We start from the raw sequence: 12,966 nt of genomic DNA on the forward strand, positions 1-12,966 counted from the left end.
TGTCATCATGCTGTTTATTAAACCTTTTGCTTAACTTTCAATTGGACCCAAGCCTTTCTCCTTCCTCCTCAGAAATCAAACGATCACGTCATCTTTTAGAATTTTCTTAACACTGACAACCTGAACATATATAATACTGTCCAAATTAAATATTACTTATGTTGACTTTTACTGAAAGTCGCATATCAATGATTGCTAGCTGTTGAGGACTACAGTTGTCGCTTTTGTTAAAGAGAGGGATTTGAACACACAATTTGCTAATCCACAGAGGAATTTCAACAATCCAGACGATCATAAAGAGCAGGATCCACGAGAAGCACAAAGACACACAGAGCAGGGGAAAGAGAACAATGTGGAAAACAGTAGAAAATAAAACATAATGAAGATGACGTTTTCTTAGTCCATTTGTTTTTAACTTAACCTTACATTTTTTCTGTGTTGGATTCAGTGAGCTGCAGACACAGAGGCAAGAGAAAAATGTGGAAAGCAGCAGTGTTTGTGTTCCTGCTACTAAAGGTGGATATGCAGGTGAATGGTGCTGTAGATAAGACGATGGGCCCCGTGATAGAAAACTACAGGACAGAGAAGAAGGTGAAGACAGAAGAGGCTGAAGCCAACAACAACATTCCTGCAAGTGACACTGCTTCTTCAGGTTTTTTGGGCAACTTGCTGGTAGTACCCATGGATGGGAGTCATTGGGTGGGTATAAAGGCCATTGCCCAAGAAATGGGTCGTCGTGGACACCGGGTTACAGTGGTGATTCCAGAGATCAGCATGCGTATGGGCCCAGGGAAACACTACGACACTGTGACCTATCCTGTTCCTTATGACAAGGCTCATATTGACTCTATCATGTCCTCACTCAAGGACATGATGGAAAAATCGTCTTTCACGGAGAAGATAAGGAAAGGATTCTCAAAAATGCAGAAATTCACAGGGTTTATGCACACCACAGCAGAGAGCCTACTGTTCAATGTCAGTCTGATCTCACATCTGGCACAGCAGGTAAGTGCAAATACAGGATCAGGTGTAAAATGCACATTATACGGAATTTGTGAGGCATTTGTGTAGACTGTGTCTACTACTTTTAAACTATGCTACCTTTTGGGGCTGCTATTTGTATGTTTTTAATGTGAAATATTTATCTGCAAGGTAACTATAGCAGATAAATAGGTGCTTTCCGACCGGATAGTACTTGTACTTTTTAGAGGAAAAGTACACTTCTAAACAGTTCTAAGAACTACTCTCCCCCAAAATCTTTTTTTCCGTTTGCATTCCCACTGGCCAAGTGACCATAGGGACTGGTAGGAGGGGTAAGGAAGTGACGCAAGCACGGCAACGGTCTTTATAGCATCATCACTAGACCTTAGCTCCACATACAACAACAACAAAGCAGCATGGAGGAGGCCGTACACCTGCGCATCAGTCCACTTTTCCGAGTTCGTCCATTCTCGTAGTAATTCACGTAATGTTTTGCTCAACTTTAGGAGCTCCACACAGTCTGACGAGAAAGCGGCAAACTCCATACCCAGTGAAAGTCACCGTTTCTCGGTTATCGGTCTCGGCATAACTTTCGTATATTTACAGTTTGAATTTCGTCACGTCACTTATAAAACAGCTACCCCAAGATCTTATAAAGCTAACTATGGTGTCCGATTTCAATTTAATGCATTTTTGTGAACATTAGGGGTCTCCTTAGGAGGAGCTGCTAGCTAGGCTAACTATGTGTCCCATTTAATCCTATGGGAAAGATCGTTGCTACACTTTCAGCATCATTTTCGTATATTTACAGTTTGAATTTCGTCATGCCACTTATAGAACATCTACCCCAAGGTCTTATAAAGCAAACTATGGTGTCCGATTTCAATTTAATGCTTTTTTGTGAACATTAGGGGTTTCGTTTCAGAGGTCTAAGAGGAGGCTAGCTAGCTCTCATTGATAGAGCTCCATCCAGCCGCAGGCTTTATCAATGAGACTCACGGACAAGAGGCGTTTATTTCCCCGATCGTTTGTTTAAATAACTCAACACATATCCATTATAAGATTAACTGGAACCTGTGGTAAGAGATTGCAGGCGTAACAAGCTCGCTGACCGCGCTCTCACTCACACACAGCGGCCATTTAGCAGGAAGAGAGGAGCTGCAGGCTCTGGAGCTCTGTCAGGGCAGCGGCGTTTGGTAGTCCATTAACCCAAAAAACTGTGACTTTGCGCAGGTATGGAGTGCCGTGGGCTGCCAGCCGTGACGGAGCTCCATCTACCTCCCAGCAGGCCGGCGTCTGTGAAGGAAGGCGGGCCGGGCGGCGAGGCAGCAACCCAGGCAGCACCGGCTGCTGAACTCCCGACACACAGTCAGACAAAATTTGCAATTAGCCATCAATTTTCGTAAAACGGCCCATATTTGACCTCTACATAGTTGATTTCTCGCCTAAAATGTTGTCAGAAGTGAATTTAATGATGAATAAGATGGTGAAAATTGTTAAAAATGTCCCGTTGTTGCTCCGTCTGCAAGTTCCGAGTTGGCAGTGGGCGTGACTTATAAGTTCGACCAATCAAGTACACCTAGGAAAAGGGAAAAGACCCTGCTCTGAAGTAGGAGCTAAAAAAGTACGCTACAGAGGCCAGAGGAACTTAAAAATCCCCAATTTTTTCCTGTCGGAACACGACGAAAAAAGTGTTCTAGGAACGTTTAGTTCTAAGAACTGCAAAAATCCCTCCGGTCGGAAAGCCCCTAATGTAGTGGAGTAAAAAAGTACAGTATATTCTTCTGCGAAGAATGGTATGTTTATGCAAGAAAGCTGTGTCATCAGTTGACATGTAGACATGTCATGTCTTCAAAATAATCAATGCATAAAAAAGCAGAAGGAAAGGTGCTTTACTGCATACTAATAAAGATTCACCCGTATCTATTTTTCCTTTGCACCTTTCCACTCTGCAGAACTTTGACGCGGTCCTAACAGATCCTGTGGCGCCCACAGGCTCATTAATAGCTCGGAAATTAGGTGAGTTCTGCCATACTTGGATCATCTGTGCTCTTTTATGTCTGCACGTTTTCTCACAGATCAAACATCAAATCATTTTCAGGTATCCCTACTATAAATTTGCTGAGGGGACTTCCATGTTCCTTGGATATGAAGTCTGCAGGCTGCCCCTCCCCGCCCTCATATGTGCCCCGCTTTTTGACCAGATACACAGATAAAATGAGCTTCCAGGAGAGAGCTTTCAACACTTTGGTGAGCACATAGCCAGATGCGCATCGGCGGGTGCATGCATTAAGGATGGCCATGTTTTCATTCTGTGAAATGACTCAACTCTAATTAACTCAAGTTAATAGGTAAAACACAAATTATGTGTTAACCAAACTATTACCCCTACTTCAGATTCCTCATTTATTTTGCTAGTTGTCACCACATTCTAGAGAAAGAGGTCAGGTACAGTACCAATCAAAAAGTTTTGAGACGCTTTCAGAATTGAAAAGCTTGTCCAAACTTTTGACTGGTACTGTATATCTGAGATTTTCGCACTGGTCTGGCCCACCTTGCCTTCATTAATATACCAATATACTATCAAACCCCCATATGTCATTACGTTTGGCAATGTAGCAGACCCCCTTAGTATCTGTCTCACTACTTTAGACTACATTCAAAGTCATACAGTAGGTCAAGATGAACCAGTTAAACTACTGCACGATGAAATTAATAACTTCAGTTTGAGCACTGTTTAAATGTAACTAAAATTCAACTCTTTTGCCAAGCACCTATGCCTTACTTTGTACATTTGTTCATCTTTGCTCTGTGATGCCTCTGACATACAGGTGGCTTTATTGGAGCCGTTGCTATGCCGACTGTTGTATTGGCACTTTGACCAAATAGCCTATCAGTTTCTGGGAGAGGAGGTGGGCATAGCTGAAGTGCTGTCAGAGTCTGCTATCTGGCTGCTGAGGTAAGGTTATATATTAAGATTTAGGAGAAGAAAACACATTAACCTAGATGGTCCTATGAAGAAGTACTTAATACTATTAAACTAATAAACAAGATGGGAATAATGCAAAGGTAGTTTTACTGTTACTGTTGTGTTATGCCTGTAAATCACACTAAAAGAACTAAAGGTCTTAGAATCAGATAAATATTGTGATACTGTGTCAAAACAGGTTGGACTTCACACTGGAGTTCCCACGTCCTATCATGCCTAATGTAGTACTAGTTGGTGGAATCAACTGCAACGTGAGACACCCTCTTCCTGAGGTAAGGGCTGAGTGGTATTAATTCAACTATTTAATTTTGTTTTTCTTCTTCATCCCGTTATCGCACAGCTAATATTGTGGGGAGATAGAGAGATAGATAGAGAGATGAATGCCTGACCCTAGTTTGTGTGTTTGCAGGATCTGGAGTCCTGGGTGTCAGGAGAACATGGGTTTGTAGTGTTCACCCTGGGCACCATGCTGTCAGATCTGCCAGAAGAGACAACCTCCGTCTTCTTAGAAGCTTTTAGACAGATTCCCCAGAAGGTACAGGAATATATGAACATAATTATACATCAATGCAATAATCAAAAAGCATTAAATGACACTTAACTTCTTTTGATAGGTAATATGGAGGTACACTGGGCAGGTTCCCGACAGTTTCCCAGAAAATGTGAAGTTGATGAATTGGGTGCCTCAGAATGACCTACTAGGTCTGTAAATCCACTGCAATGCATCCTGAAATGTGAAACACACGACTCAATACTGAGCGATGATGTGTCACATACCGTAACATCTGAAATCTTTGTGTGTTGTGTGTTAGCACATCCTGGAGCTCGGGCTTTCATCACTCATGCTGGCTCTCATGGTCTCTTTGAGGGACTGTGTCATGCTGTTCCCATGGTGATGATGCCATTTGGGGGGGACCAGCCTGACAACGCAGTGAGGTTGGCGAGCAGAGGAGCTGGAGTGGTGTTGGATATTTATTCGATCACTACAGAGAGCCTTCTTCAGGGACTGAATGAGGTCATCAATGACACCAGGTGAGGGATTAGAAGCTCACTCACAATGTCAGTTACAGTATCTCATGAAAAAAAAGCTCCTTAAATCTCGGTGCTAATGATGATTAAAATATAAAAGAAGTTTTGGAATCTGATTTTCATACCATCTTCACTCCAATGTTGTATTCTTCATATCTTGCCATCAATCTGTTTATATCCAGGTATAAAGAGAACATGCAGAAGCTGTCGGCTCTCCATAAAGACCGGCCTGTTGACCCACTGGACCTTTCAGTGTACTGGACAGAATTTGTGATGCGGCACAAAGGGGCAAAACATCTCAGACCTGCTGTCCTTGACCTCAACTGGCTCCAGTACTACTGCCTGGATGTAATAGCAGTACTGGCTTCTGTAGTGCTGTTTTTTGTAATACTGATAGTAAAGTGCTTGAAACTATGCTTCTGGAAACTGAGCAGGAAGAGGAAGCAGGACTAACCTGCTGCTACATTTGGACCTTCATCCTAGCAATAACACTGTATGCAAGTGAAATTAAAAACCCATCATTGTCATAAAAATATTAATGCAAAGTTAAGTTGGTTATGGTTTAAATATGCGACAGGAAGTACAAACAAGTAAGGAAACCATGGGATGATCAGAAAAAAACTTTTAATTAACAGAAAATACAGAATATTATTAGATGCCATTATGGTCTGGGCATGAGGGACAATGATGAGCATTAGTGGCCGCCCTTCTTGGGTGGGAACAGGGCATACTCTACAGCCAGAGCAACAGTAAAGGCAGCAAATCCCCACTTGAATCCTCTCAGAAGCACGTCAGACAGAGTCACAGCACGAGCGAAGCCGCCTGAGTATCTCCAAGCCTCGTTGCTGCAGAGCAAGAGAGGCATTGACAAGAGAGAAAGAAAAGGAGCAGGGTCAGGAATAAGATTGACTAATATCAGCTATATCTGATCTAGGTTGAAATACTGACCGTGCCCATGGATCCTTAAGGCCCCTGGCTGCCAGCCTCTGCTGTGTAAACTCCAGTGGTGTTCCCTCGGCCTTCCACTGGCGCCAGTCTGGCATGGACATCTTGTTGTGGCCGTGGTCACCTCCCATGCTGAAAACAGATATATACACATATATGATTATATATAATCCCTGCATCGTTTTTTTCTCTCCATATTTCTGACAAAACCGGTAAAATAACCAGCATAGAAAATTACAGACCTACTGCCCTGGCTAGTATACTTTCCAAAGTATTAGAAAAGTATCCTGTTGGATAGGCTTCAAGAATACCTCATAACCACCGACAATCAATTTGGTTTTAAAAGTAAACATGGCACAGATTTGTGTATATATATGCCCTGAAGGAAATTGTTAGTAAGTATAGAAAACATAACTCTACAATATTTATGTGTTTTCTGGAAAAGAGTGCAAAACTGGATGTATGGTGGGGGATAGTGTTATTAATCATCTGGTGTATGCTAATGACTTAGTCGTCCTGTTTCCGTATAGTCCCGGCCTACTGCTTAGAGTCTGCTCACAGTATGGTGTGCAGCATGATATCAAAAAAACTCTAAAAAGAGTGTTGTCATGACTGCAAAAACCAAGGAGGATCAGAGGCAAGTTTGTCCTTCCTTCTTTATGGCAAACCAAGCACTACATGTGGTAAATAAAGTGAGATATTTGGGTCACATCATCAGAAATGATTTATGTGATGATGATGTGCAGCATCAGTGTTGCAAACTGTATGAACAAGCCAATATGCTGGCAAAAAAAAAAGTTCACATGTGCACAGATGTTAAACTTTTTAGAGCTTACTGTACTCCACTCTATACAGCCCACTTGTGGTGCAGCTTACTAAAGGCAAAATGAGAACGCTTCAGGTGGCATTTAATGATGCATTCAGAATCTTTCTCAAACTGCCAACATGGACAAGTGTGAGTCATATGTTTGTGACTAGTAATGTTCCCAACTTATGTACAAATGTATGAGTCGCTTAACTTATTCAAAAAATATAATTATAGTGGCTTTAACTGACCCCACACAGAGTGAATAAGGTATACTTCTTGCTTTACTGCACTGTAACTTTTATTCTCGTATTTTATCTGTTTTAAATTTTTTAATCTGTTTTCATGTAAAGCACTTTGAATTGCCCTGTTGCTGAAATGTGCCTTACAAATAAAGCTGCCTTGCCTTGCCTTTTGGAAACATTGGAATTAATGGCTGCATGTGTTTTTTTCACTTTGAACTTAGGAAATTCAAAATCAATTTTTGTCTTGTCTGTGTTGTTGTGTTTTTCATATTTATATACTGATATGGACCTGTGTGTGTGTTTTTCATATTTATATACTGATATGGACCTGTGTGTGTGTTTTCCATATTTATATACTGATATGGACCTGTGTGTCTGAAATAAAGTTGAATTGAAATTGAATTGTCATGTAAATGTAATCACTGGTGCAAAGGGCACCTTGTATAACAGAAAATCACAACATATATAATATTGTTATAACCATGGATCCAACCAACTGTCAATCAAACCCTGGCACAGTTATATGGATGTTTTTATGTCAGGATTGGTAAATAGGTAAGCTAGCGTCGCTGTTTCTAACAAAAGCCAAAATAAATCAATGTCTGTCTATCTTTATCCACTTACTGTCACTGATCACATACCTACCTAAAATAAATGATCGCTTCGTACATAATGAATCAAAATACGAAGACAAAGTGTAGACAAACCAATGTAGGTAACGTTAACGTTAGACAGCGACAGCGTTTCCTCAGCTAGCATTAGCTCCGTTCTCTCGCTAAAGTTAGATAAATCAAATTACAGCATTATCTACACCTTCATATGTGTTTAGTAAGTGTCGTCGCCCACTGTGAATGAGCATCTAAAGATAAGTCAGAAATGTAAGATTTTATTTAAAAGAAAAACACTGTACCTGTATGGTTTGTTGTGACCTCTGTTGCTGGACTAAATATTGCGACAGCTAGCGTTGTTTTGCGGCTTTATTACGGCACAGCATTCGGGACAAAATACCAAAGAGGAGAGGGCGTTTGGAGCTTTTCTTTTAATGCAAACGAATTACACGTCACGTACAACTATACTATACGTTTATGCATTGTTTTAATATCAGCATGTTAATTTATGTAAGTAGCTGTTTCAGCATAACAAATTAAAAGACAATATGACTGTAATTTGTATTTATATTGTTCGTATATGTAACTATATACTGTATTCGTAATTACTGTTCAGATCACTACATTCTATCCAATTTAAACAATTATCAATGTGCTGACAGACTTATAATAGTCCGCAGATATATATTTTATGACAAAAAATATTTATTTTGTCTTTTCATTAGCCATTAGTTTAATAACAATGAACTTCACTTATCGGTTTCCCCTTTAAATATTAGAAAATAAAGGGAGCGTGATACATTAGGATATAAAAGTAACTATATCATAAGACAGTCAATGTCAAACTTTCTGCATGCTTTACTGATTTTTTTGCTTTCTTAATGATCATCTACATCACAAATGTTTCACTTACAAAGAATAACACAATCAGGTCCCTGTAAAAAATAAAAAGAAGAAAAAAAGGCTGCTTTCCCATCTCATCAGAGTAGGAGCCTAGTCCAAGGTCCAGGCTAAAAACTAAAGGTGATCTTGCTTTTGACATTGCAGCTCCTGACTTTGAAACCGCCTCAGACACTAAAACAGTGCAGATTTAATCATTATCATTGCCATTTTCCTTGGTTGTTTCTGTCTCCATTTGTAAAGGACTTTGTAGCACTTGGGTTAAAAAGCACTGCATGTTAACCTACCAACTTACAAAGGCACTGGAAAAATATTCTACATACATTTCAACAGTTTGTCACAAATCAAACAGTCAGACACAATCAGACAATCATGTTGCTATTAATTACATACAATTATGTACATTTTTTGCAATAATCTATCACACCATCTTTCAATATAACCAGGCCACTATGGTGTCTTGTTTCTTTGACAGTGTCTGTGGTGCCTGTACAGCTCAATGTCCATGATGCTTGTTGTCCAAGTGTGTATATGTGTGTTTATGCACTTGGCTCAGACTATGCCACAAAAGTGATTTAGAGTTTGCTTTGTGGGTTGAGCAGGTCCTTCAGAGCATCCAGGTTCTCCCCCTCTGGAGCCTCAGGCCATGCACTGTGGTCTGGGGAAGAACACACAAAACACACAAGGATTTAGTATACTAGTTTGCAGGGCCGGCGATTGCTATAGGCGAACTAGGCGATTTCCTAGGGCGTCAAATGTGTTGGGGGCGCCGTGTTGCCCTTAGGTCTACTTCTCATTAATAATAGAATTAGAATGACAAGTGAAATAAATCATGTTTATTAAACATGATCATCCTAGGGCGCCCCCTCAGCCTCATGGAGCTCTGAAGCAGACCTGTGTGTCGCTTAGTGTCCACTCTCGCTGTAAAAATAGAGACGAGCAGCAGCACAGACCACGGAGCTGCTGCAGCGCGCCTTCCGTGGTCTGTGCAGCTTCAGGTTTATAATGGACGCGCTCTGCTGTGGAGAAGCTGCGGCAGATGTGTCCCATTTGTGCTCCGTGTATTTCTGCAGTAGATCTAGTTTCGGTTTTCCACCTCCGATGTAGAGCAGCGTACAGCCACTTCCCTAAACTTTGTCTCATTCAGAGACCAGAGTCTCAAACGGGGCTCTGTGTCTGTCAGACGGTCTGAGATCTACCTTATCAGCAGAGCAATCACGTAATGCACAGCAGAATATGGTGCAGGTGGATTATTTTCTGAAATAAAAATGTACGTACTGGGTATCTCCCACATGGAGTGGTACAGACTCTGCCCTGCATCAACCCTCAGGGTGGCTCCAGAGATGTAGGAGGCAGCAGGGGAAAGCAGGAAACACACCGCTGATGAGATCTGAACTTAGAAAAAACCCAGAAGAAATCACTACAGCCTGTGACAATGCAACAAAGCCACAGACACACAGCACATAATCTATTAACTATTGTTCTCAATTACCAAATATTTATTTTCTCTTATTAGTCATACCAATCACGATACATGACTTTGTTGTCTAAAATGAACTCTACAACATCATTATGATGTCATATGTTTCACAGGATGCTTTCTGAAATACTGAGAGCATTCACTTTGACTTCCCATTATCATGCAGTTGAATGTGACAGATATCAATTAGACATTAGACAACTAAACAGGGAATTTACCTAAATAAACACTTGCTGTGACATTGATAATTGAAGAAACTACTATGGATGTTACGGTGTATTTCTCTATATAGTTTAGCCCTTTCCACAACACAGTGTCATCAAAAAGACAGATGTTTGTATGTTTACTTTAGCAAGGTATAGCCAGGACTTTGGATGTATGAAAAGGGACTTTGTTGATAATCCCATAAACAATTAGACTTTTTTTTTAAATATAACAAAACTGCTCTGAGTTTAATGGGTGCCTTTCCTCATGGTATTGAGGGTGTCACTACATGGTTACACACCTCTTCTGGTACTCCCAGCCTCTTTGCAGGGCATAATGGAATAGACATCTTGAAAAGATTTGGTCCAAACTCCTTGTAGTTCTCCATTGCAGTTTTGGAGAAGATTGTGCCCTGCAACCAGATAAATGGACAGATTTTAAATTTAAATTTAAAAAATGAAAAGACATGTCTTTCAATTTAAAAAATGAAAGACATCCAACACTTATTCTGCATTAACCCTGTCCTTACAGGTGCAACAGAGTTGACTCTGACTCCTGAGGATGCCCACTCAATTGCCAGACTCTTTGTTAAGTTGTCCACTGCTGCCCTGGCTGCCCCTGTGTGGCTATCAGGGAGAGGAGATACAGTGTTTCAACAAAAGGGAGAAAAGTGGGCTAGTTGTAAATTCATGTGTGAATGTGGTGGGTGGTGCTGCTTACGCCATGCCTGGGAAGCCTTTCCACATGTCAGCAATGATGTTGACGATCACACCTCCATGCTGTTTCATCCATGCAGTGTAGACTGTGTGGATAGAACAGCAAGTCACACTGGGAGCTTTATCAAACACACACTAAGCCAGTGCTATCTGTCTGCATCTTACCCTCCTGGCAGCAGTGGAAGGTTCCAGTCAGGTTGGTGTCTACCACAGCTTTCCAGCCTTTAGAGGACATATGTTCTGCTGGGCTGCTGAACTGACCTCCTCCATTGTTCACCAGAAAGTCTATCCTGCCGAACTCTTTCAGCACTGACGACACAAGATTCTTCACCTGCAGCACCGGTGAATCAAAACATGCGATCAAGCACTGACAACATCAACATGAAGCAGTTCCAGAGGCTGAATGCACGTGTAGGCCCACCTCATCCTCGTTTCGGATGTTACATGGTAGAGGAGTGACACGTGCAGGGCTGGAGGCAGGGAGTTTTTGTCTCATCTCCTGAGCTGCCGCCTCCAACCTCTCTGCCTTTCTGCTGGAGATCACCACATTGCAACCTGAAGACAAAATAGTTAGCCATGACAAAAAAACTATGATAACAGTACTGATAGTCTGTTCACTTTAGGACACATTTTTTATAATCATGATTTGGTTATTTGATGTGATTATTTGCAATGAGTTGGCCACAATTAATAGTCACTGAATTGCTTGCTGTTCTGTGATTTTTCATGGATGACTCCAAATTAAAGATACAATTTAAAGCAATTGGGAGTTCCACTGAATTCCATATTGTGAGGCAACATTTATTACCATTCACACGTTTCAATCATGTGAGGCCAACAAATGAAAGTCATTCTTTGGTATTTATTTAGGCATGACAAACGCGGAGGGTGAAATAAGTCTCAATTACTGAAATCCGAGGGGGAAACAGAATACTTGGTCCAGATGTTGCACCACATTCTGTAACCCATCAGTTAGGGCTGGGCGATATGGAGAAAATCAAATATCACAATATTTTTCACCAAATACCTCGATATCGATACTGCAACGATATTGTAGTGTTGACTATTGGTGCTTTCACAAAATATTTACACAATGAGATTTTTGATAAATAATCATCAGTAATGTGGATATAATGTCTAAGTGGGGAAAAGGCAAATAATAGAACAGTTACAACAGTCTGGTATGTTCAAAAAATGACATCACTTTACTGTAATGCAGCCTTTAAAACCAGGAAAAGACAACACTTATGCCATATTACGATATTACAATATCCAAAATCTAAGACGATATCTAGTCTCATATCACGATATCGATATAATATTGATATATTGCCCAGCTCTACCATTAGTTATGTGACCTGACTAGGATATTAAATATTACTGTTATATTGCCACACACTGTAAACGTTTTTATCACACTTTGCCACATTCTTGACTTTAATAGCTGTTACCAAAACCTGAGCCACCACAGTGTTTAAAAGGTGTCACAATTTCAAGGTCTTTGCTGGTGTGACAGTAAGGTTGGAACAGGTTTAGAATTCTATCTATGTCAAAGTTCACTTGGCTGTAGTTGTCAGTCCGCTGCTGTTCACTTCAAACTGTCTGCTCTATGAAAAACATGTCTTGACCCAGAACTCGGCATCACTTACCCAGCTCCAGCAGCTCTGCAGAGATAGCTTTACCGATACCGGTCCCGCCACCCGTTACTATTGCAACTTTATGGTTGAACAAGCCCGGTCTGAAAACACTGGACGTCGCCATAGTAGTATAACACTACTGAGGGAAAGCACGGATATAAAGGGAAGATTCTAAATCGGATATGCTACAACACATGATCGACGTAGTTAGGTTTAGGCATAGGGAGTGAGGATTGGTTATGGTTAGGGTAAGAATACCAGGGTAAGCCCATCAGAGGCAGAATAAGGCGGGTCATGAGGAACGTCCTTTCACGTTGACACATCTAGCGGATCCGATCTAGCATTTACCTAGCCAAAAAGCACGACACTGCTTGACATTTTACGGTGGGTGCTTTATATGTCTATGGTGTTACCTATATCTTCAGGA

At 41.0% G+C, this 12,966-nt stretch overlaps 3 protein-coding genes across 3 annotated transcripts; 1 reads left to right on the forward strand and 2 right to left on the reverse strand.

Moving 5' to 3' along the window:
- Window positions 1-453: 453 nt before the first annotated feature.
- Window positions 454-5,740, forward strand: LOC116055077 (UDP-glucuronosyltransferase 1A1-like). The gene is made up of 9 exons (XM_031306841.2): window positions 454-1,005; window positions 2,937-3,000; window positions 3,083-3,231; window positions 3,813-3,940; window positions 4,149-4,242; window positions 4,380-4,505; window positions 4,585-4,672; window positions 4,783-5,002; window positions 5,182-5,740. The coding sequence occupies exons 1-9, from the start codon at window positions 478-480 to the stop codon at window positions 5,450-5,452; spliced, it is 1,668 nt and encodes a 555-aa protein (XP_031162701.1). The 5' UTR covers window positions 454-477; the 3' UTR covers window positions 5,453-5,740.
- On the reverse strand, window positions 5,607-8,017 carry ndufb3 (NADH:ubiquinone oxidoreductase subunit B3). The gene is made up of 3 exons (XM_031306855.2): window positions 7,905-8,017; window positions 5,948-6,076; window positions 5,607-5,844 (listed from the first exon to the last, which is right to left on the reverse strand). Exons 2-3 carry the CDS (start codon window positions 6,073-6,075, stop codon window positions 5,694-5,696), a joined length of 279 nt encoding a protein of 92 aa, XP_031162715.1. The 5' UTR covers window position 6,076; window positions 7,905-8,017; the 3' UTR covers window positions 5,607-5,693.
- A 269-nt stretch (window positions 8,018-8,286) lies between these two features.
- Window positions 8,287-12,780, reverse strand: pecr (peroxisomal trans-2-enoyl-CoA reductase). The gene is made up of 8 exons (XM_031306853.2): window positions 12,552-12,780; window positions 11,324-11,457; window positions 11,068-11,233; window positions 10,907-10,988; window positions 10,716-10,812; window positions 10,488-10,598; window positions 9,781-9,892; window positions 8,287-9,160 (listed from the first exon to the last, which is right to left on the reverse strand). Exons 1-8 carry the CDS (start codon window positions 12,661-12,663, stop codon window positions 9,078-9,080), a joined length of 897 nt encoding a protein of 298 aa, XP_031162713.1. The 5' UTR covers window positions 12,664-12,780; the 3' UTR covers window positions 8,287-9,077.
- Between the last annotated feature and the right edge of the window lie 186 nt (window positions 12,781-12,966).

This window comes from Sander lucioperca, chromosome 9 (genome assembly GCF_008315115.2).
Source record: "Sander lucioperca isolate FBNREF2018 chromosome 9, SLUC_FBN_1.2, whole genome shotgun sequence".
In the NCBI taxonomy this organism is placed as follows: Eukaryota; Metazoa; Chordata; class Actinopteri; order Perciformes; family Percidae; genus Sander; species Sander lucioperca.